This window comes from Candida jiufengensis (assembly GCF_024610255.1).
Source record: "Candida jiufengensis strain CBS 10846 chromosome Unknown scaffold14, whole genome shotgun sequence".
In the NCBI taxonomy this organism is placed as follows: Eukaryota; Fungi; Ascomycota; class Pichiomycetes; order Serinales; family Debaryomycetaceae; genus Lodderomyces; species Lodderomyces jiufengensis.
In genome coordinates this window covers 86,713-111,349 of record NW_026261566.1, presented here as the reverse complement: position 1 = coordinate 111,349, position 24,637 = coordinate 86,713, and the positions used below count along the sequence as shown (strand labels likewise).

The 24,637-nt window shown below is 24.4% G+C and overlaps 9 protein-coding genes across 9 annotated transcripts; 8 read left to right on the top strand and 1 right to left on the bottom strand. All coding sequences in view use genetic code 12, as the record gives it.

Annotated features, from left to right (window-relative positions):
• Window positions 1-353: 353 nt before the first annotated feature.
• On the top strand, window positions 354-2,597 carry KGF54_005229 (uncharacterized protein; the record flags this gene model as incomplete). The annotated part of the gene is made up of 1 exon (XM_051766005.1): window positions 354-2,597. One exon carries the CDS (start codon window positions 354-356, stop codon window positions 2,595-2,597), a length of 2,244 nt encoding a protein of 747 aa, XP_051617749.1.
• A 1,426-nt stretch (window positions 2,598-4,023) lies between these two features.
• Window positions 4,024-5,372, top strand: KGF54_005228 (STE24; the record flags this gene model as incomplete). The annotated part of the gene is made up of 2 exons (XM_051766004.1): window positions 4,024-4,894; window positions 5,128-5,372. 2 exons carry the CDS (start codon window positions 4,024-4,026, stop codon window positions 5,370-5,372), a joined length of 1,116 nt encoding a protein of 371 aa, XP_051617748.1.
• Window positions 5,373-5,897: 525 nt separating this feature from the next.
• ADO1 (adenosine kinase) lies at window positions 5,898-6,947 on the top strand (the record flags this gene model as incomplete). The annotated part of the gene is made up of 1 exon (XM_051766002.1): window positions 5,898-6,947. The coding sequence occupies one exon, from the start codon at window positions 5,898-5,900 to the stop codon at window positions 6,945-6,947; it is 1,050 nt and encodes a 349-aa protein (XP_051617747.1).
• Window positions 6,948-7,239: 292 nt separating this feature from the next.
• KGF54_005226 (DNA-binding domain-containing protein) lies at window positions 7,240-8,670 on the top strand (the record flags this gene model as incomplete). Its single annotated transcript, XM_051766001.1, has 1 exon — window positions 7,240-8,670. The coding sequence occupies one exon, from the start codon at window positions 7,240-7,242 to the stop codon at window positions 8,668-8,670; it is 1,431 nt and encodes a 476-aa protein (XP_051617746.1).
• A 301-nt stretch (window positions 8,671-8,971) lies between these two features.
• On the bottom strand, window positions 8,972-16,754 carry CDC39 (CCR4-NOT core subunit; the record flags this gene model as incomplete). The annotated part of the gene is made up of 2 exons (XM_051766000.1): window positions 8,972-15,611; window positions 16,045-16,754. The coding sequence occupies 2 exons, from the start codon at window positions 16,752-16,754 to the stop codon at window positions 8,972-8,974; spliced, it is 7,350 nt and encodes a 2,449-aa protein (XP_051617745.1).
• Window positions 16,755-17,847: 1,093 nt separating this feature from the next.
• On the top strand, window positions 17,848-19,635 carry KGF54_005224 (TBC domain-containing protein; the record flags this gene model as incomplete). The annotated part of the gene is made up of 1 exon (XM_051765999.1): window positions 17,848-19,635. One exon carries the CDS (start codon window positions 17,848-17,850, stop codon window positions 19,633-19,635), a length of 1,788 nt encoding a protein of 595 aa, XP_051617744.1.
• A 1,457-nt stretch (window positions 19,636-21,092) lies between these two features.
• Window positions 21,093-21,539, top strand: KGF54_005223 (uncharacterized protein; the record flags this gene model as incomplete). The annotated part of the gene is made up of 1 exon (XM_051765998.1): window positions 21,093-21,539. One exon carries the CDS (start codon window positions 21,093-21,095, stop codon window positions 21,537-21,539), a length of 447 nt encoding a protein of 148 aa, XP_051617743.1.
• Window positions 21,540-21,807: 268 nt separating this feature from the next.
• KGF54_005222 (cytochrome c oxidase subunit VIb) lies at window positions 21,808-22,059 on the top strand (the record flags this gene model as incomplete). The annotated part of the gene is made up of 1 exon (XM_051765997.1): window positions 21,808-22,059. One exon carries the CDS (start codon window positions 21,808-21,810, stop codon window positions 22,057-22,059), a length of 252 nt encoding a protein of 83 aa, XP_051617742.1.
• Window positions 22,060-23,300: 1,241 nt separating this feature from the next.
• Window positions 23,301-23,987, top strand: KGF54_005221 (E2 ubiquitin-conjugating protein; the record flags this gene model as incomplete). The annotated part of the gene is made up of 1 exon (XM_051765996.1): window positions 23,301-23,987. The coding sequence occupies one exon, from the start codon at window positions 23,301-23,303 to the stop codon at window positions 23,985-23,987; it is 687 nt and encodes a 228-aa protein (XP_051617741.1).
• Between the last annotated feature and the right edge of the window lie 650 nt (window positions 23,988-24,637).

Here is a 24,637-nt window from a genome sequence, read left to right as displayed (position 1 = left end):
AATTTTGAATTTTTACTAGGCATAAAAGTATTTATAATAAAATAATTGAAAACTAATAAAGATGGTTTTTTTTCTATTTATTTAACGTGTTGGTCAATCTAAACAGTTTCTTTCTATTTTAATAAGCTAGATCCATTTGGTTTAATTTCTTATTGTTCATTCGTTATTATATGTTTCATATTTTGAATATACGAGATCTTAGATTCATATTGTTTCAGAGTTGTAATTAATTAATATTCAAAAATTTCAAAATTGGAGCAAAACATTAAAAGTAAATTTAGTTGTAATTCAAATACAATATTGTTCACTTTTGAAATAGATCTGAAACAAATGCCCAAAGAAAGTTAATTAAAATGATAAAACTAAATCCACGTCAACAAAAAATTAAATCCATAAGATTAATAATCTTATCACTTTTGATTATAAACATTGTATATATATTTACTTATGGACTTAATTTCGATTTGAAAAGCATACACCATATAATTCAAAACTCATCATTTAGAAATAAAAATTTGTCAATTGAAGATCAAGAATTAAGAACATTTTTATCATATATAAAATTAAAATTCAACCTAGCTACCTCACCAAATGTAATCAATGAAATAAAAAATAATGTAATAATTAATCAAAACAATTTAAACTCAAGTTTAATAATATATAAAAATCATACTGAATATTGGAATTCAGCACAAACAATATTTTATGATCCGAGATTTACCCTAACAATGTATTTACATGAACTAAAATTACAATACCAACAAAGACAAATAAATTCATTAGATCAACCACAACAACATCCAATTACGTTACCTTTTAATTGGGTAGATTGGATGGACTTAACCTTGTTAAATAAAGACATTCTTGAAACAGATCCAGCAAAAAAAATATCTTGTGATACAATAGTTAAAAATTCAGAAAATCAACCAGAAGGTTTTAAATTTTGTTTAAATAAAGAGCAAATAAGTGAAGAAAAATTACAAGATTTGGGGTATAGAAAAGATCAATTGCCAAATTTTTTAATTTGGGCTCATCAAGCTCATACAAAAAGAATCTATAATGATTTTAGAATTTTACAATCAAAATCTTTTGCAATGATTAATATGAAACCCCCTTTAAAAGTTGTTATTTTAAATGATATAGAAACTTTTGAATTTGAAGTTGAAGGTATTGATAGAATAAACAAGACACCCATGTTACAAAATTATTTAAAATTGAATAAACCACAATCAGATCGAATTGAAATAAATTACCTAACAGAGTTTCAAAACTTAAAAGATTCAGTATCACCAACTATTGAAAATCAATCACAATCAAAAAATTATAAAATTACATTAAACGAATCAATGTTTCAAGTAATTACAATTGATCAACACTTAACAAATTTACCAGAACCTTATATGTTCACACCACAACAACAATTAACATATAATGGTCTTATAAAATGTTCAGAATCTTCAGCAAAAGATGAAAAAAGATTTTTTAAAATGGCAACTTTAAGAATTGATGATGATAAAAATTTAGATAATGATTGGGGTTGGCATTATGATTGGAGATTTTTCAATGGTGCATTAAATTATGAAAATGGATTAACAAAACAAGAAAAAAATTTAAGAATATCTATAATTTTAGAAAGATTATTAAGAAATTGGAGTAAATTTGCTTTAGAAAAAAATATAATATGGTGGATAATGCATGGACCTTTATTAAGTTGGTATTGGAATGGAATGATGTTTCCTTTTGATGTTGATGTTGATATTCAAATGCCCGTATCTGAGTTATATAAATTAAATGAGTTATATAATCAAACACTAGTGGTTGAAAATCCAACAGAAGGGTTTGGTAAATTTTTAATTGAAACAAATACATACATTTACAATAGAGATTTTAGTGGTGGTGATAATTATATAGATGCTAGATTTATTGATATTGATAGTGGGATATATATTGATATTACTGGTATAAGTAAAAGTTCAAGTTTACCAACAAAAGAATATGGTGAACATCCAGAAATTGGAATTCAAAAATTTAGTGCAGAAGATGAAATTTATAATGATAGAAGAAAACATTTTTATAAATTAGATCAATTATCACCATTAAAATTTACTTATTTACAAAGTATACCAGTATTTATACCTAATGAAATCAAACAAAGATTAACATTTGAATATCCCAAAGGTTTAACAAGTTATGAGTATTCAGATTGGTACTTTGTTAAATTTTTACAATTATGGATTCATAAAGATAATTTAAATTTAAATTTTGAAAATTATAAAAAATTGAAAAAGGATTCAACAAATGATTATGAATGGGATAAAAATAAAATTATTGAAGATTTGGAGCAAATCTCAAATGAGAAAATTTTAGAATTATTGAAGAACAAGGAAATTTTGTATGAATTTTTTAAAACTTTTAATTATACTAATTTGCATGAGAAAGAAATGATATATTTTGATGAAGATCTTGATGACGATGATGAGAATTTAATTAGGTATGAGGAACTTGTTGATATGTTCAAAACTTTTAATCCACCTTTAAGATCAAGTTTATGGGAATTTGAAAATGACCTAAAAAATAAAAAAATCAAATCGTATTAATAGTTGTATAAATTTAGAGATAGATTTAGAGTTGTAATGTGTATTTAAGAATAAAATTTTTAGCTTTAAATGTTTTACCCCTTAACTACCCTAAAACCTTACGTTTCATACTTAATGCAGCTTTACTTATTTGTATAGACAGGCAAGCTTACGCTCATAAATAATCTTGTGCGTGATTTTATGTACTAGCTGTCGCTCATAAATAATCTAGTGCGTGTTTTTTTCTACCAGCTGACGCTCATAAATAATTTAGTGCGAGTTTTTAACTACTAGCTGTCGCTCATTAATAATCTAGTGCGTGTTTTCTTATACTGGCTGTCGCTCATAAATAATCTAGTGCGTGTTTTAATCTACTGGCTTCTTGTGCGTGTTTTTATATACTGGCTGTCGCTCATAAATAATTTAATGCGTGTTTTTTTCTACCGGCTCATAAATAATCTTGTGCGCGAAATAAAAAATCTTTATTTGGTTTTGGTACGAGATTAGTTCGCATTATTAGTTGAGTAATTATTGTCGTTATATTTCTATATTTCTTACTTTTTGTTAGTATGAATTGATTTTTTTTGAATCATATAGGATAAGACAACTTAAAATAAGATAGCCTAATAATATGTTAAATTGCATAATAAGCAAGTTATATGGTTGTTTTTTCTAATTAGAAATAATTTTCTGTACATTGGAATTGGATTGTGAACAAGTAGATTTTATAACTGAAATTTTAAAGAATATCATAAATGAAAAGAAGTAATAATAATAATAAAACAAGAAAACGTCTTCCAAATTTGGCATTTTAAAGTGAAACAAGCGAGTGGCTCTAATTTGATAATGAAATATACCAAGGTGATCATTCAAATTTTAGTTTTTCAAAAGTAAAACAAGTAAGTGGCTCTAAATTAATTTATTTTTGTATCATTTATCAATTCATTGGGACATGTCCAAGCAATTAATTCACCAGCATCTAATCTTTCTTCAGCATTATGAACAACAGTAGCTAAAGCACCATTTTCAACGAATAATCAAGTTAAGATTAAAAACTTTATATTATAATAAAATATAATATTAAATTTGAGTAAATTGATAAGTTTTACTTTATTGAAATAAAAAAGAAAAGCCAAATAAATATTTCTAAATTTCCTATTTCCTATTTAGTAAAAATTCGTAAAATTCGTAAAACAATTCTGTCAAAATAAAATACAAAAAGAAAAAAGCGCAAATAATATAGTATAATTACTTTTTTAATTTAATCTTAATCTAAAGTAATTTCTTATTGTATTATTACAATACTTAAGGCTTCAAAATTTATTTATTTTCTTCTTATCAAAAAGTTTCGATATTATGGATTATTAAAATTTTGAATTTTTGAATTTATTTCAATTCAATCAGTCAATTTTTCTTTCAAAAACAAAAAATATTGTAAAAATAAATAATGTTCAAAGTAAGTTTTGAAAAAAAAAAACGATTTCAGTTACAAACTTTCTTAAATTATTCGGTTACTAACATCAACAACACGTTATTTTCTTGGAAACCTTTAATTTCATCATTTGTGGTTTTCAAAGGTATATTTGAGTTATGTTTACAAAAAAGACAATTTCAAAAAATTTCCAAAAATCATGAAGTTACTACAAATATTCATGGATTTGATCAACTAAAAATTGAAAAAGGGATTCAATATTCTTTACTTAAGTTAAAATTCAATGGTTTTAAAATTATATATGAATCTATTATTGATTTGATATTTGTTAAATTTAATTTATATTATAAAATTTGGTCAGTTTGTGCATGGTTGCTGAAACAAAATAATGTTGTTGTTGAAAATCAAACAATTTATTTAAGTCAAACTATTTTATTCATAACATTATCTAGTTTTTTAATATTATTATTTAAAAAATTACCAATGAATTATATAGAAAATTTTCAAATTGAAAAAAAATTGGGATTTTTTAAATCAGGAATTTTAAAATGGATTATGTTTGAATTTTTAATGACTTTATTACAGTTGTTTATTGATATTTTAGGAATCATAGTTTGTTTAAAATCATTTCAGTTTTTCAATTTTAAAATTGAAATTTTCAAATTACTGATTATCACTATTTTATTTGGTTGTTTCATATTATTTATTTATCCAATTTTATCAAGTTTCATAACTAAACAAAATGAACTTCCAGAAGGTGAATTAAGGATTAAAATTGAAACTTTTACTGAGAAACAAACTTTTAAATTGAAAAAAATCTATGTTGCTGAAGTATCATCTACAACATCACATTCTAATGCAAGTGTTGAAGGAAATCCATTAAGTGGTCTGGTTTATTTGACAGATACTTTGGTGGATTCTTTTACCGAGAAAGAAATTTTAGCAGTTGTTGCTCATGAACTAGGCCACGTCAAATTTAATCATAGATTAAAGGGAATGATTCTATTCTTTGTTGAAATCATGGTATCACTTTCAGTATTAAAATCTTTTATAATGATGATTCAATTTATAAATCATTTGGTTTTAACAACAAGCCAATATTTATTGGACATTTAATAGTTAAAAAGATTTCAATTCCAATAGATTTGATATTTAAAATTTTAAAAAATTATTTACAACAAAATTTTGAATATCAAGCTGATTCATTTGCAACAACTTGTGGTTATAAAGAATCAATGAAAAACGCATTAATTCGACTTACTGATCAAAATTTATCAAATACTTCTGATGATTGGTTATATTCTAGTCTTTATTCTACTCATCCTAGTAAGATTGATCGATTAAATGCCATTGATAAAAATTAGGGAAAAAATTTAATACATTTTATGGTAAATTAGTTGGTTTTTCTATCTTGAATTTTTATAAAGTTATTGGATCGCATACTTCAATTGACAAGGTCTAATGATTTGTTGTATTACTCAAAGACAACGAATATATAAATAGATTGTTTTAATGCTAGTAATAAACGATAACATGCTTAAGCAAGTATAATCTTGAATCAACTTTTAAAGTGGACCTATCAGTCAAATAGTCAGGTCGAAGTTGTACAAATATTTGTAAGTAATTCGCATTCTTTAAAACGATTTTCTCTGAGAAAATTAGAGATTTGATTATACTAGAAACACGTTGTATTATTAGCTATTATTAGTAAATAGTATATTAATAAATTCAACAGAAAAAAAATGTATTATTATTGAAACCACACAAAATTTTTCAAATTTATTATTTTTATGAAATTTTCAAAATATTTAAAACAATTAATAAAACTACAAACTATTTCTTCATTAAATCAATTGAACTTAACAAAATCAATTCATAACTTCGCAAAAATGTCACAAGAAAATTTTAAATTAGTTTGTTTAGGAAATCCATTATTAGATTTACAAACAAATGTTGAAAAATCATATTTAGAAAAATATAATTTAAAAGATAATGATGCTATATTAGCTGAACCAGAACATTTACCAATTTATGAAGAAATTTTAAAAAATAAAGATTTAATATTAGTTGCTGGTGGTGCTGCTCAAAATACTGCAAGAGGTGCTCAATATATTTTACCACCAAAATCTGTTGTATATTTTGGATCAGTTGGTAATGATGTTTATGCAGAAAGATTAAATGAAGCTAATGAAACTTATGGATTAACTACAAAATATCAAATTCAAAATGATTTTCAAACAGGTAAATGTGCTGCATTAATTTATGATCATCATAGATCTTTAGTTACTGATTTAGCTGCTGCAAATCATTTTAAACCTGAACATTTAAAAATACCAGAAAATTGGAAACTAGTAGAAAATGCAACTCATTATTATATTGGTGGTTTCCATTTAACTGTTTCTCCAGATGCAATTAAATTATTAGGTAAAGAAGCTGCTTCAAAAAATAAACCATTAGCTTTAAATTTTTCAGCTCCTTTTATTGCTCAATTTTTTAAAGATCAATTAGATTCAGTATTACCATATGTTGATTATGTTATTGCTAATGAATCAGAAGCTGAAGCTTATTCAGAATCTCATAATTTAGGAACTAAAGATTTGAAAGAAATTGCAAAATCAATTGTTAAATTACCAAAAGAAAATACTAAAACTTCAAGAACTGTTATTTTCACTCATGGTACTGAACCAACTGTTTCAGTTACTACAAATTCAAATGGAGAATTTGAAATTAATGAATATCCAGTTAAACCATTAAGTAAATCGGAAATTGTGGATACTAATGGTGCAGGTGATGCTTTTGCTGCTGGATTTATTGCTTCTTTAGTTGAAAATAAATCATTAGATGAAGCTATTGATGTTGGTCAATGGGCTGCTTCTTTATCTATTCAACAAGTTGGTCCAACTTTCCCATTTCCAAAACAAACTTACAAAAAAGATTAGAGATTTTCTTGTTTATATATTTGTATTATATATAGAACCTTTTTAAATTAAAGAAATTAATATTAAACTTATGATCTAATGGATAATGTTTATACAATGGTACTATAAAAGACTTGCGTAAATTTAATTGTTTGCGCTTAATTGATCACCATAGAAAATACAAAAAGGGTTCAAAAAAATAAAAAAAACCAGGAGATTCAAAAACAGCGAGGAGTTGTAAAAACACGCGTAAAATCATAAGTTATCAGTTATTATTATTGTTTTTGTTTTATATCAAATAGATTAAAAGATCATGTCTAAATCATCATCATCAAAAACTGGTTCAAAAGATGTTCTTAAATCTGATTTTCTACAACAACAGCGACAATTAGAATTACAACATCAACATCAACAATTACAACAAGAACAAGAATTAAATCAAAAACAACAACAACGTCATCACAACCACCAAAATCAATCACAACCTATCGTACCTACTCAAACACAAAACCAATTAGTTCAAGAACAACTGCCATTAATTCAAGAACCTTTCTTACCACACCCACTGAAACCTCGATCTAGAATTCAACCAATTGATGAATCACAATTAAATAATAAAATTACAGATTTATCAAAATCTCAAAGAATGGAATTAGCTTATGAATTTTATTTAAAAATTCAATCATTACCAACTAATGAAAAATGGTCAAATCGTAAAATTGCAAAATATCATGGAATAAGTGAAGGTGGATTAAGAGCACGTTTAAAAAGAGGTACAATGGGTGATAATAACACTAATGAAATTGATAATGATAGAAATATTGCTTCTTTATCTTTACAAAAACCAATAAAATTGAATTTAGCAGATGAAAAAATTTTAATTGAACAAATTAATGATATGATTTCCAATAATTTAGAAGTTAACGATACAATTATTTTACTTATGGCAAATAGAATTCATGAAACTTCAACTAATAATGATTTAAATGGTAATGAAAACATTGATGAAACTTTTGAAAAAAATATATCAAATTCAACTTATATCAATGGATCATGGGTAAAATCATTCAAAAGAAGAAATAAAGAATTATTTAAAACAAAAGAAAACAATCAAATACCACCATCCAACCAATCAATCACAACTTCAACTTCAAATACAAACACAACACCGAAAAAAGAAGAAGAAGAAGATAATGAAGAACAAGAAGAACAAGACGAAGAAGAAGGTACAAATTACGATCCCTCATTACCAGAACCAAAACCACTCACCACTCAAGAAATCAACCAACTTTCCAAAACTCAGCGAATGGAAAAAGCATTTGAATTCAATCAACTCCAAAAAAAAACCTTACCACCAAAACAAAGATGGTCCAATAGAAAAATTGCTAAAATTTATGGAGTTAGTGAAAGTGGTTTCAGAGGTAGATTAAAAAGAGGTAATGAACAAATAAATGGTCATATAAAAAGAAGAAAAATAAGTATTGAAGAAGAACAATTAATAAAAAAAAAATTAAATGAAGATTTACAAAATGGTGAAAATATAACTTCTTCAATTATAATAAATTTAGCTAATAATATTATTAAAGATAATGATTCTTCTAATTTTGTAACTAAATCTTGGGTTAAAACTTTTAAAAAAAGAAATCCTGATTTAGTTTATAATTCTAATGTTGTTGTTGATGAAAATATTAATCCTGATATTGCTAATAATATTAGTAGTAGTAATAATAATGATAATAGTTAATTAGCTCAAATAAATTGAATAGCTTTAAAACTTAATATAATCTTGTAAAACTTCTAATCTATTCAACTGAGTATTAATAGGATCGTAGCAGTCTTCTAATAATACTCGATTTTTAGTTTTACAAAGAAGATAAATTTACTTTAATTTCAATGTCTGGGAACAAAATCTACAATGTCTCGTTTCAAAAATGAATCTAATTTGGTAACTATTATATCGAGAACAAAACTAAAATTTCAAATTCATTAAATCATCTATTAATTATTATTATTATTATATACATATTTTACACATTTTTCATAATTTATTTAAGATTTTTTGATAAAGTTTCAAAAATAACTTTAATTTCATCAATTGAATTTTTAACAAAAGATAATTCAAAAAATCCATAACTTTCATTTTTAACTAATTCAGTAAATGATATAGTTAAACCCCAAGGATGTGGTTTATTAACAATTCTTCTTTCTAATAAAACTCTTGTTATAATTTCTTGTACTATTAATTTTGTAGTAGAATTAGAATTTCCATTACCATTTGACCAAATTGAATTCGAACTGAAAAAATGTAACATTATTCCAATAAACCAATGAGTATGACTGTTTGGATAACGTAATTGATTTGCTATACTGTTTATCATTATATATTTAAATTCATTTGTACCATGATTCATTAAATCCACTAATAGAGCAACTTGAGATGTTTTTGTATTAAAACCTCGATTATTTGGTAATCTATCTGCAACTGCATTCATACCAACATTTAAAACTAATGCATTTATAAGTTTTGGGTTGAAATTTATAACTTCTGAATATCCAAATTCATCTGTCTTTTTCGAATTGGTTAATTTTAATCCATTATATATATTTTTCATTAATCCAGGAGCTGGAATTCTTAAGAAATTTTCAATTGGTTTTTTCAAATTATATTTTGATAAATCTTCTATAGGTTTATAATAAATTAATGGTGCATCATTTATTTCTGGTAATCTTTCAACTTTTAAACCTTGAGTGAAAGGATCCGGTACAACTATATTTTGTGGTGTTGCTGATAATACAATATTTTTGAGTTGTATATAACTTCTTGGTATAGCTGTTATTAATTGATAATGACATTCAGCTAAAAATTCAGGATAATCATGTAATAATCCAATGAAAATTCTATTAATAGCTTTGAAAACAACATTTAATACATCAGGATTATTATCTTTTAATTGATAAGTTTGTTGAAATTTTAATAATGATGATAATAATTTTACAGCTATACCAAACCCAACTTTATCAGGTAATTCTAGAATTTTAGGTAAAAATAATCTATGACTAATTAAAGATATCCAAGCAAATGTAAAACCTGGAAACACTAAAGGTTGTAAAGAATTAAAAATTTGACCCATAAATTCATAAAATTCGACATCTAATGATTTTGTTGCATCTTCATCTAATATAGAAGAATCATTCCAAGCTGATAATAATGATGAATAAAATCTAAAATATGCTCTTTCATTCCATGTAGTTTTATTATCTTCATGTTCATTAATTAAATTTAATGAAATAACTGATATAATTTTTCTTAAATATTGTAAAGCTTGTTCTTCTGAATCAATAACTAAAATAATTTTGATTGCTAATATAGCTAAAGCATCAACTGATAAATAAGCTTCATGTTGAGTTCTACTTCTATATTCATGTTCTGTTGTAAATAAAATTGTTGATATATCTATACCAGCTTTCCAAAATGATCTAAAATATTCAGGATTATTCAATATACCAGAATCAATTAATTCAGATACAAATTTATCTTGAGCAATTTTTGTATCTTCACTACCATGAGTTAATAATCTTACCCATTCTGCAAAGATATAACCTAATTGAGTAAATAATTCATTTGATAATAATGAAGTTAGAGTTTCTGAATCATTTAAAGCATCAAATAACTTAGTTACTTCATTTCTTGCTTCAGTTTCTTCTTCTGATGAATTGACTGGTATTTCCAAGTTCTTAAATTCATATAAAGCATCTAATGTATTTGCAAATTCAGACCTTAAAGCAATTGGACGAGTAATATCATCAGAATTGAAAACATTATATAATAAATTAGCACTAAATTTAACCACTGAAGGATTAAAATTTTCTTTAATTAATTTTCCCAAAGAAGCATCTAATTTTATTGGTTGAATTAATTGAACTTTTAATAATGATAATATAACAGGTATATTAAATTTCCTTTGATCAGAAGAATGAACTAACCACCAAGTAACATCTTTTGCAGTTGATGGAGAATAATCACATAATTTATCCAACATTACAACATAAATTTCATTAGTCATTGGATTATCATGAATTTGAGTGAAAAGACAATTAACTGCATATTGAGCTGATTTTAATAAAAGATCAGGATATTTTGATGCATTTGATTGTGCTATAGCTAAAGCTTGAGTTAATGTTGTCATAATTGGATGATTTGGTGGTAAATCTGATAATTTATTTTCTGAAACTTCTGAAACCATTTGAATAGCCTTTTCACAGTATTGAGTAATAGCTGTAAATAAATGTTCTGATGTAATAACATCCTCTTGAATCATAGTTGTTGATGCTTGATGTTGTAATGGGAAATCTTGAGTTAATTGATTATGTTGGGTTTGTTGAAGTTGTGTTGGCAATTGTTGTTGTTGTGCTAGGGAAGGTTGTGCTTGTAATTGTGATTGTTGTGGTTGTGGTTGTAACAAAACGCCTTGAGGTGGACCAACACGTTGACCTAATTGATCACCTCTTAATTCACCAAATTGTTCATAAATTTTCAATTGTTGAGCACTTAAACCTCTTGGATTTAAACCTAAAGGTTCTGGTAATCTTAAAGCATATTCTGGAGTAACTTCTTCAATAAAAGTTTCATCTGATTTAAATTGTTCACGTTTTAAAATGTATGGTTTCATTCTTTCTTCAATTAAATCTAAAATATTAGCAGAAGCAATTTTATCAACTATATCAACACATAATCCAACATTAGCTTGAATAGCATTATTTAATTCCATCATTGGAATTTCATTTGGATTATTACCTAATAATTGTAACATTGTTGCTTCAATAGTTTCAGCTAATAGTTTTTTACCACTACATAAAACCATACTATGAGATAATTGTTGAGTTAATTTATGATAACTTTTTCTTATTTTTTCAACATCTCTTTCCGTTGCAAAATCTTTTTTAATTAAAAATTCAGTAGTTATTAAAACTGCTTCAGAAACTCTATTCATTATTGGAATAGCACATTCACGAACAGCTCTAGATAATGAAGCTTGAAATGCTCTTCTTAAATTTGCATGTTGTGTGAAAATTGAGTTTCCTGCAAGAGTACTGAAACTTGTATCCAATCCAGGTTCAGCTTGTGGTGGTTGTGGTTGTGGTTGTTGTGCCTGTGGTTGAGCTTGTGGTTGTTGTTGTTGAAGTTGGATTGTATTTGATTGTGGTTGTTGCAATATTGGTTGTTGCTGTTGTTGCTGTTGTTGTTGATGCAGTTGTTGAAATTGTTTTTCCAATCCTTGTTGAAATGGAGGTAATTCATTACCTATTGGTTGTTGAGATGCAACTAAATTCAATCTTGAAAATTCATTTGTAATATTATTACCTGGTTGTGGTAAAAGACCAAATCTTATAGCTAAAACAGTTGGATCTGGATTATGATTTCTAATTAATTGACTTTGTTTTAAATCATCCATTTTTAATTCTAATGAATTAAATAATACTTCAATTTCAAATTTTAATTGTAATTTTAAATCTGCATGATGATATAATTCAACTAATACTTCTAATATACCAATTACCCAAGGATTTGGTGGTTTAAAAACTTTTGAATATTGAGCTTGAGTTAATATTTTACAAACAAATGGTAAAATTAAAGGTAATGATTTAAAATCATATGCTTCAACTAAAAGAAATTTCATAGCTATTAAATTTCTTTTCAATGGTTGATTATTTGCTAAAGTTAATTTACCTAACCAAGAACCTAAATTTTTTAAATTATGTCTTTTATTATCATTACTCATTTTAATACTTTCAATAACTTCTCTTATTGTTGTATTCATGACATACTCAGTGAACACTGGATCCAGTATAGATTTAACTAATTCAACATATAATGTATGATTATTTGGTTCTTGTTTAGCTCTATCTGCAACTAAATAATCAGCAAACCACGAGTAAAATTTCTCTTGTAAATTTTCTTGAAATTCAGAAAGTCTTAAATTTTCAGAAGTCATATTATTTACTAAAAATAATAATTTATCTCTAACTTCTTCATCTGGTTGTTCTTGTTTTATAGATCCAATTGTATGTTCAACATAATTTATAGATTGATATTTATGACCAATATCTGGAGTTGAAACTTGAGTTGTACCAGAATTACCACATGGAATTCCATTGGCTGCATCTTTAACAATTTGATACATTTTAGAATGTGTAGATAATGAACGGCATTCAAGTAAATGTTTACAATATATAGGATATTCATGTAATTTTGATTTAAAATTATAAAGTGATTGAACTGCAAATTTAAATAATTTTGATTCTGATGGTTGATTACATGATTCCCATATAAAATTTAATGCAACAGTTAATGTTGTTCCATGAATTAAATCATTTTCAAGTAATGCTCCAAATAATAATGATGTTGAAGCTAATGCTGCTAATGGATATTCTGCAAAAAATTTATATTCATCAAGTAATGAATGAATCATACATGCAAAAACATCTTGTTGATGAGGATCATTACTTGTTTTCATTTTAACTAAGATATCAACAATTTCTGGTATATCAACTGCCTTGCTGTACATCTTTGAGTAGTAATCTTTCATTTCCAATTCAACATCAGGTGGGAAAAAACTAGATTTGGATTCATTTATCAATATTGCTTCATCTGATCCATTACCAAAATTAATTAATCTTGGGTAAGTAGTTAACAATAAAATTTGTAAATTTTTTAATTTCTCCAAATCAACTAAACCGTTACTACTTTTCAAGATTTCTAAAAGGTGATATGTGGTTGAAATTTTCAAAATGGGTAAAGTTACTGGTGGTGGGAGTGTTTGCGGTTGTTGTTGTTGTTGTTGTTGTTGATGTTGTTGACTAGTTTCATAATCCTTTTGAGCTCTTTCATTTAAAACTTCCAATAAAGTTTGATAAATTAGTTGAGAATCCTTTAATTTCAAATCCAATTCCTTTTTATAATCATAATCATGAAAGCTCGATTCAATTAATAATTTTAATGCTAATTTCGAATCTGTACTCCAAACGATTTGAAACAAATCTTGAACTAAATTATTTTTAGTGGCTACTCCCATAACTTTATGAGTAGCTTCAAATGAATTTCTATTTCTTAAGTATTCAATAAGTTTTGTAACGGCTATTCCAATTTCTTGTAATAAATTTAAAATTTTAGGCAATGATGTTGATTCATTATCCATTATTATATTAAATAATGTATCAATTAAATCATTAATAAATTGAGTTTTTTCAACCATTGATAATGCAGCTGCTAAAACATATTCTGGAAATGTTCTATAATCATGTTCAAAAATTTGATTTGAAAAAGTATTTAATTTACGATCTTGTTCTGATAATTGTTGATGTTCTTGCAATTGAATTTTATTTATAACTTGTAATTCTAATTTCCCAATATTTATAAATTTTAAAATATTTCTACGTATTTGTTGTTGTTGTTGGGTTGGTGGTGATGGTTGTTTTAATTTATCATCTTCAAAACATAACGCTAAATTTTGCAGTTTTGAAACATCATAACCTCCTTGTGATCCATCTGATGTTTGTAAAATATATAATAATGTTTTATCAAACCACCAATCATAGTTCAAAAAAATATCTAATGGTTCTTGTTTGAAATCTAATGATGATAAAAATTGTATAACACTCGCTACTGAAGGTTGTATATTTCTTTGATTTGATTCAAATAAATTTTGATGTACATGATTAAATACTTCATACCAATTAATATTTATTTTGTTCAGTTGTTCTATATTAATAAAACTTGCTTTTAATAATGCACCTTTTGCATTAGCTTCTGGTAAACTCGTTTGTAAATTATTTACATGATTTAAACCTTGAGAACCAGGTATTAAAATTTCAGATAAAATTAAAGCAATACTTTGATCAATATCTTCAGGTTTAATTTGTAATAAATTAGGTAATAATTTTTCTGGTATTAAATTTTCAAATCCAACTTCATTTAATAATTCTTTAAAAGACATTTTTAATATATTTTGATAAAATTTATTAACTGGTTCTATTGATAAATCAAAAGCTTTTATTGAACTTAAAGTTAATAATTTACCTAAAAATGGGAAGAATGGTTTATTTAAAATATAATCTAATAATAAATTCCAATTAAAATTTGATGGATATTTTTTAGTTTTAATTAAATCTAATAATGCAATTGATTTTAATTGAAGATAAATTTTAACTTGATCAAAATTTAAATTGTTTTGATATTTAACAACTAATATAAATGATAAAATTAAATCAAATTTAAATTTATTTACAAAATCTATTATATTTATATGTTGTTGTAATTTATCAAAATGTAAAAAAAATAAATCACAATATTTTAAATCAATAGCTAAATGATTTAATTCTTTTGTAATTAATAATTCGACAGGTGTTAATGAAGTTGATTTTAAATCACTAACTTTTATTATATTTATTAATTTTTCAAAATAATTACTTAAAATTATTGGATTTTTATCTTGTTTGTTTAATATAAAATGAATTTGTTTAAAATATGAATCAATATTTTCTAATGTTATGGTTGTAATTAAAATAGATAATTGATTTATAATTATTTTAGTCAACTCTGGATCTTTAATCTTATACAATTCTGTAGAGTTCTTGTTGGTTTTTGATTGTTCTTTAGTGTTTAGTTTTGAAATTTGGCCCTTTGGGCTTATAGTTGATGATGATGAAGACACGATCTTTTAAATTGAAATCCACAATTGATTGGTTCGTTCAAAGTTTGATTTTTGAATAAAATCCTACTTGATAAATGCTATTAGTGGTATTATATATGTGATTGATCCTTTTAATTGGATCTTATTTGCATTCAAAATTTATTTGAAGTTTAATGTTGGTTGTAAAGATTTTTTGTTTCCTAACAATTTTTTTTCTCTGATCAGAATGTTTTAAAATCTTTAACATTTTTACACTCTCTAAGTAATTTAGTATGTGAGAGATTTTACCCGGATTTCGAGATTGGTATCAATTTTGCAACACTTCAAGTCTACAACTTTGAACCTACAAAAGAGGTTCATATCAACAGTTATTACTGCATTGTATCATTCTAGTCTATATATACTTACTTTTTTTATTTAAATCTTACCAAAAATCATCTTCATCCCAATTTTCTTTTCTTCTATCATTACTACTATTTTCTAAATTTTCTTTTGTAAATAAATCACCATAAGGATCATTATTCTTTAATTTTAATTCAGAATATTGTTTTTCTAAACTCTTAGTTTCTTTTTCTTGTTTTTTTCTAAAATTATTAATATCTCTAATTAATTGATCTTGTTCTTTTAAAAATTCTTCTGTTGATTTTTCAATTTTAGTTTTATTTAATTTATTTATAATTGAATTATCTCTTTTTATTATATTCATTCGTTTAACATTTTTATTATTTTTAAAAGTTACTGTTCCAGTATCCATTGATCCATCAGTATATAAATTTTCAACTGGTGTATATATAATAGTTATATTATTTAATTTATTTCCCTTTATTGAATTTGCTTTTGTTAATTGACATAATTGAATTAATAAATTTTCTTCAATTTTAAATAAATCAAATGATTTCCAATTAATAATTTGTTCTTTAGTTAATTGTAAATATAAATGAGCTGATGAATGATTATCAACATGAAACCAAATATTTTTAGGATTTGAATGTTTAATTAATGGATCATTTTCAAATTTATCTTTTCCCATATATATTATATGTGTATTAGTGTTATCATCATCTTCATTATCTAATGTAAAATCAGATAATTCATTATTGGTGGTTGTAGTTGTTTTGGCTGTGAAATAATAAACCATTAATATTTAATTATTTGATTGTGAGTGAGTTATATTATTTTATATTACTATAAATTATGGTAAAAATTCAATTGATACTTCTAAAATAGTATTTCCCATATGATAATTAAATTTATTTTACTTTCAAATCTTCAGATTGTAAAATAGATTGGTTTTTCAAAATGACATGTTGTATATACTTAATATTAGATTGAAGAAATTATTAAAGTATCTCTTAGTAATGATGTTCACTGGAAATTTATCAATATTGAGTTTAATACTATGTCGACCTATTTTGCCCTTTTTAACACCGCTCAACTAGGACCAATGCGACCCATCCATTGCACCGAGAACTCCTTAACAATTTACGAGATGTTTTCATCAAAAAAATATTTTTTTTCTCTGTCTTTCTCGCTTAAAATTATTTGGTAGCGTGGACTTTCAAATTTTATCCCATCCAAAATATTCACTAACTAAAATATGAAAATATTAAACATTATCATACATTTAATAAAGTCAATTGAAAAATTTAAATTATAATTTTATTTATAATTATATAAAATAATTTCACACATACCGCCTTATGTAAATAATTACAAAGGTTATACAGACTCTGGCTCTTATCATAATCTCTGTGTTTCAACAAATAATGTTATATATTCTATTGTATATATTAAAGTTTAATGATACAAATTGCGCGATAAATAGTGAGTGAGTCTTCTTTTATACAAAGGGCTGAAGTCAAATTAAACCTAAAAATTTTCGCGTAAATATAAATTTAAATTATTTCTTAACTACTAATTAAAATTTTAAGGTACATTACTTAATTTGGTAATTTATAGAATTATGTATGTATGTATAGAATATAAGAATAATAATAAACAAATATATAATTTTTTATTTTATAAAATTTATTTGAATATCATCTGACAACCAATTTGAATAATAAATTATTATTCATCAAGGGTAACGAAGTATAGTCATTCATTTAATTTTCAATTCTAAAATATATTCGGTATAATTATCAAAATCAGATATATAAATTTGATTCATTATTTACATTCATTTAAATTTAATTTGTTTGTTGATATCATAACCAATTGAAAAATTTAAAATGATAAATTTTGAAGCTCTATTAGAATTTGAGGAATCATTGAGTATAAATTATATAAATGATCATAAATGTTTAATTCAATCAATTGAAAATAAATTAAATTATTTAAGAATTAATGAAGGTAATATAGAAAATTATGAAAATATAAAAGATAATAATGGAGAACAAAATAATGAAGAAGAAGAAGATGATGATGATAAGACTCTGATTGTATTTGATTGCGAAATTGAATTATATAATGCAATTAATTCATATAATCTAATAGAAGATGAATTTTTAACATGTTCAAAATGTGGGTTACATTTGAATTCCATTCAATTAATAAATAAATGTTGTTTACAAACTAAAGAATTTATTCAAAATCAATTAACAAATAAAAATTCATTAGATTATAATTATTGGTTATCATTTATTGATAATCCTATTAGAACAGTTTTCACATTACCGTATTTAACTGAATTTAATTTGAAAAATCATATACCTACAAAATTAAGATCAATTATATGGAAAAAATTTCATTTATTAACCACTTGTCAAATTCCAAATTCAATAAATTTAATTTTCAAAAATTTTCAACATTCATATACTAATGAAATATCTATACAAATTTCAAAAGATGTGTTGAGAACTTTTCCTCATATAAAATTTTTCCACAATGAAAAAACTATAGAAGATTTATCTACAATTTTAAATTTATATTCAAATTATGACTTGGAATTAGGATATTGTCAAGGTTTAATTTTTTTAGTTGGTGTTTTATATTATCATTTAGAAAAACTGACTAAAATGACATTTTTTGCATTAATTAATATAATGGAATTAGAAAAAGAATTACATGATATTTTCACTGATGATATGTCCAAGACTTTAAATTTATGGTTTTTACAATTTTTATCCGTCTTAGAAATTATAGATTTGGAATTATTTGAATATTTTTCTAATAATTTAAAAATAATGAAAGTATTTTTATTTCAATGGTGGTTAACTTTTTTAAGTTCTCATATACCTATTAATGGATCTATTATAATTAATTATATAATGGATTTTTGTCATTTTCAAAGTTGGAAAATTGGATTGTTTAAATTATCCTTGGGATTATTAATTATAAATAAAGAACTTATAATGAATTTAAATTTTGAAAAAGATGAAGAAATTTTATTACAAATTTTATTAAATGAAGATAAATGGTTAGTTGTTTTGAATAATATTGATTATTTTTTCAGTGATTTAATATTTTCATGGAATGATGAAATTTTTTTAAATTTACCAATTACATTTCAAGATTCAAGATTAGTTTTAATTAATGATGGTATGATGGATTTAAGTCCAACTTCAAAACCTTTATATTCAAGTTTTAAAGCTTTGTCTCAAACTTTTAAACAACTTCGTAGAAGTAGTCATGATAGAACTAAATCAATTTGTTCAATTGGTTTTAAAAAACAAGATAAATCAACTCTGGTAGTTGAATGTAAACAAGATAGAGATAGATCAACTTCTGTGATTTCAACAGTTTCAACAACTTCATATAATTCAAATTATTCAAATTATGAATCAACAACTTCAATATTTTCAAATAATTTTTTAAAATTTCACAAAGAAACAAATAATTCATCAAATTATGATATTACAAGAGATGAAGAAATTGATTTATTAACTATTGAAAATGAAAAATTAAAAATTTTATTAAGACAATCTTATTATTTATTGAAAAAAAGTGATAATTCTGATAATGATAAAGATGAAATTAATTTTTTAAATTTTGAAATTGAAAAAATTTTAAATACTTAATAAATTTGAGTTTTAACTTATTGATTAAGTTAAACTATGCTATGGTAAATTATTTTTACTTATCAAATTTATGTACATAGGCTACTATTTAATAAATTTATGAAATGACTGCAGGTTATGTAATTATTATATCTTTTGCCTAATTCTTTTATAAATTCTTTAAAATCTGGAACTAACTTGAACTAACAGCGGGGGGTCGATTTGCAGTCTTTCCTATTTAATCTTTACTGTTACATTATCACATTTTAGGATAATTAGAAAAGTAAAAATGTAAAATTTAAACTGATAGATTGCTGATTGCATATGAGATAGCCATTAGTGTTCGGTGTCAAATGTGAGCTAGATTGAATAAAACGTAAACCTAATTTTACCATTGCAATACAAATCTACTTGCTTGGATCATTTCATGAATCTCTGAGTTTTTACAACCTAAAAAGTTACTATTCTATATGTATGTGTAATGTATTTCATTAGTGACAAATTGAGCTAATTTGACATAAATCAAATTGTAATACATTGTTGTAAATGTCGAAATAACGACAAAATTCTTATCTTATTGTTTTTATATACAATTTTTATTAATTCTTGAAGTATATGAATACTTCTCAAAATGTACAACATTTTATAGTATGTGTTGGAAATGTACTACAGACAACTTCCCCCAATTTCAGAATCATTCATGTAGACACGCGCTACCACTGATATATTGTATTTTGGAGAAAAAAAATTTCGTTTAATGCATTATTTGAAACGAGAGTGAAATTTTAGTTCGGCTGCAAAAAACTTATTCAATCATTTAACAAAATCTATTGGAAGCTCATTCTGCCTTGAGTTTTACGCTTATGACTGATCTACTACGACATTTTGATAGTCCTTTACTAAAATCACACGTGCTAAGAGAACGTGGATAGAAACGTGGATAGAAACGTGGAAATAAACGTGGAAATAAACGTGGAATTAAACGTTGTCAGAATCGTGGTCTCAAACATGCTTTTAGTTAGCTTAGACTATAGTAGAGCCCTTATTGTTATGTGAAAAAAAGGTTTTCCCTTTAAGTGTAGGCATGGTGAATATTTGGAACTTTGTATTAACTCATGTTACAAACAATGAAAAAATTCTCGTTAATATATAACTACTTTAAAGACTAAATTTAATTAAAGTAGGTAACGTGGGTTCCCATTAAAGTATAGGAACGTGGTTAATTGATAGATCACATGGGCAATTTCATATACCACATGGTGTAGAATACATATTAATTTCGAAAAATTTTCAAAAGATTCAATTTGAGAATTTTTATTATAAATAGAGGAGCAATTTCCCATGAATTTCAAAATTTATTTTCATCTTCATAAAGAGCAATATTTTCAATATTAAGAATTATATTTTAAGTAATCTAATAGTCTTCATACTTATTATCATTAAGCTTTTCATTTATTAATTGTGATTTAATCATCATCATGTTTGTCAACCCTAAGACTCCAATCTTGGAAGCGATCATTGATGATGAAACATCACCTTCTTCTATCGCTAATCCTACTGGCACTGATAATTCTAATGTAAGTATTATTGAAGAGGTAGCTGAAACGGTTGAAGAGTCTGGTGAGAATACTGACAACGTGGCTGCCCCTAGTTCAAGTAGTGATGGTAACGATACTGATCCAAATCAAGCTCTTATTAAAACTTTAGATGTGTTAAATAGTACTGATTCTAGTGCTGACTCTGGTCCTGAATTAGATTTAGGATCTTCTTATAAGTCAAAGGAAGATCTTTTGTATTCTCAATTAGCTGCTCAAATAGAAAAAATTGTTAGACAAGAGAAATTAATTGACATTTTAATTAGTAACTTAACATTGTTGATTGAAAAAGTTAAAGTTAATGATGGTAAAATTTTGTCACTAACTTAAGACAAATAAATTACAGTGTGTCAATGTGTAATTAATTTTGAACTTTCGTAACTCTTGAGCTATGGTATTCTGCCTGACTTATTATATACAGTACTCATATATTCATTAAAATTAAGTATCCAATGAACTCAAATTAATTATCAAAGAGCTACCAAATTCTTAAGTATACTTGTCGTATGTTATTTTTTTTTTTTTCATCTTTAAAATATCTATCAATAAAAACCATCATTTACAACAACTAACACTTACTACAAATCTACAATTCATAATGGCAATTGATCCAGCAACTTTTAAATTCGAAACACCACAATTTGATCCAAGATTTCCAAATCAAAATCAATCAAAACATTGTGCTCAATCATATATTGATTATCATAAATGTATTAATGTAAAAGGTGAAGAATTTGAACCTTGTCAAATTTTTTTTAAAACTTTTACAAGTTTGTGTCCTTTAGATTGGGTTGAAAAATGGGATGATCAAAGATCAAATGGGAAATTTCCTGTTAAATTGGATGCTTAAATATTTTTGAAAATATTTTATATGGCATATTTTATATAATTGTTTTTAAGGAAAATCATTTGGTAAATGTATAGGAGGGATGAATTTGTTTTGTTTTTACGTTAATCAATTGAAGAGATGAAGAAATGTCAAATTTATACACTTTACCAGATTTCAATTTAAATTTAATTATTACTAAATTTATTCAAGATTTATAAGAAATGGAAATAAACCCCAAAATTTTAATATACGATTTAATTTATTTTTTTTAATTGTGAAATTGTAATGGATTGATTAATAAATTAATTCAAGTTCTTCCAAATGTTTATCGTTTTAAGTCTCTTAATTTTGATTGAAATTTTAGCAGTTATTCAAAACTTGTATACGTTACCTATTCCTTTTTCTTAATCTTTTTGCAAATCAGAATATAGATTTCTACAATCGGTTTTTGATTTTGCTCTACTTAAACTCATAATTGAGAGATAGTTTACTATGTTGAACAAGTATGGTGCACAATACAATTTCGAAAACTAAATGAAGCCGCTCAGTATTTTCCTATTTTAGTAAGTGAAGTATGAAGTATTACTTATCAAGTTTTTTAAAAATAGGTTAATACAATTGAAATCATTGATCTCGATTTCGAATTTGATTCATTTAATTCCCCGTCATATATATGGTTTGAATTGTTTCAAGATAATCAATACTAAATTTGAGCAAACATGTACCAGAAGTCAATAAAATTGGCAAAAAAGGTCACCACTGATTAATCGATTTTTATTTTATAAAGAAAAAAAATAGATTTATTAGTTTTAAAACTTCCAAATCTCTTTCAATTAAGAAATCACTGTATTCAAGATCTTTAATGATTTAAATTTTGAAGGCAACTCGTATTTGTTAAGTTTGATCTAAGTAAATAAAATTTGTTTTATAGAGAAAAATAAAAATAATAAATAAAAAAAAAAAAAAAAGGTTATTAATAACTTTTCAGATCAACAAAATTTTTACAATTAAATCAAATCCATCATAACTTTGACTGATAGAACTAGAAGATTCATTTATATAAACACATCATCAATAGATCAACCCTTCAAATAATTTAAAATTATTCATTTGTTGAAAATCTCGAATCATAAAAGTTATATTATATTATTAATCACGTATAATATTTTTACAACACTTTGTACAGAAACACCAATAACTTAATCAACAACTATAATAATTCCATCAAATTAATATATCAGTATAATTATAAAATCTTAAAAATGTCAAGAGTTAAAAGAATTGCAAAAGAATTAGAGGAATGTCGTCAAGATAAACAATCAGGAGTAACATTAGAATTAAATAATGAATCAGATTTAACAAAATTAACTGGATTTTTTAAAGGTCCACCAGGTACACCATATGAAAATGGATTATTTCAAGTATCAATAGATATTCCTAATGAATATCCTTTTAAACCACCACAAATGAAATTTACAACCAAAATATATCATCCAAATATTTCATCAGTTACAGGAGCTATATGTCTAAATATTTTAAAAGATAAATGGACACCAGTATTAACTTTAAAATCTACTTTAATTTCATTACAGTTATTATTACAGTCACCAGAACCAAATGATCCACAAGATGCAGAAGTTGCAAAACATTATTTAAGTAATAAACAAGGATTTGAAGAAACTGCTGCTTATTGGACTAAATTATATGCTAATGATGGATTAGATTCAAATGGTGTTAATGGTGGTGGGTCCAAAAAAATTGAATTAAAAGATTCTGCATTATATGGAATTGATGATGAAATTGTTACACAATTTGAAAATATGGGATTTCCAAGAGATAAAAGTATTGAAGTTTTAAGAAGAATGGGTATAAAAACTTTTAAAAATTTAAATAATAAATCAGAAATTGAAAATAAAATTTTAGAAGAATTATTAAAAGAATGTCAATAAAAAAGTAAATATATAATACTGGGTTTTTGTATATACAAATTAATTAAAAAACTATATAAAGATTTATGAAATTATTGTTTAAATATAATGAGTATAGAGAATCCTTATATCTTAATAAATATTTTTTAGTTAAATACTGTCTTTTTCAATGATGAAAATCTCAAATATAAAATGAAAGTTTAATTAATCCATCAAATTTGATGAAAAATCAAAAACCTGTATATAAATGTTCTGTATCAAAAATGTAATCATATTGAAATAGATTAATTTTTCACTATAAAATTAATTTTGTAAAATTATAAAACACTTGTACTTATCAAACATTAAATTGTTATGAATATTAGTACAAATCGCTCATTGTAAGTTTCAAATTATATTAGTCTTCTCTATCAATATATACAAAATATATTTCTTTTTCTTAGTATATTATAATTATTTTTCAATAAATATTTTTTAATATAAATCAAAACTCAAAAAAAAAAAAGAAAAAAAAAAATTATCATCAATTAATTTACAACTCATATTTTGTTTCTTTAATAAAAGAACATTACTCAAATTGATTTATCAATTTAAATTAATCAAATTCAATTCATAAATTGTATTTAAAAAAAATTGTGATTTAACTTGTTCTTATTATAGTATAAAAAATC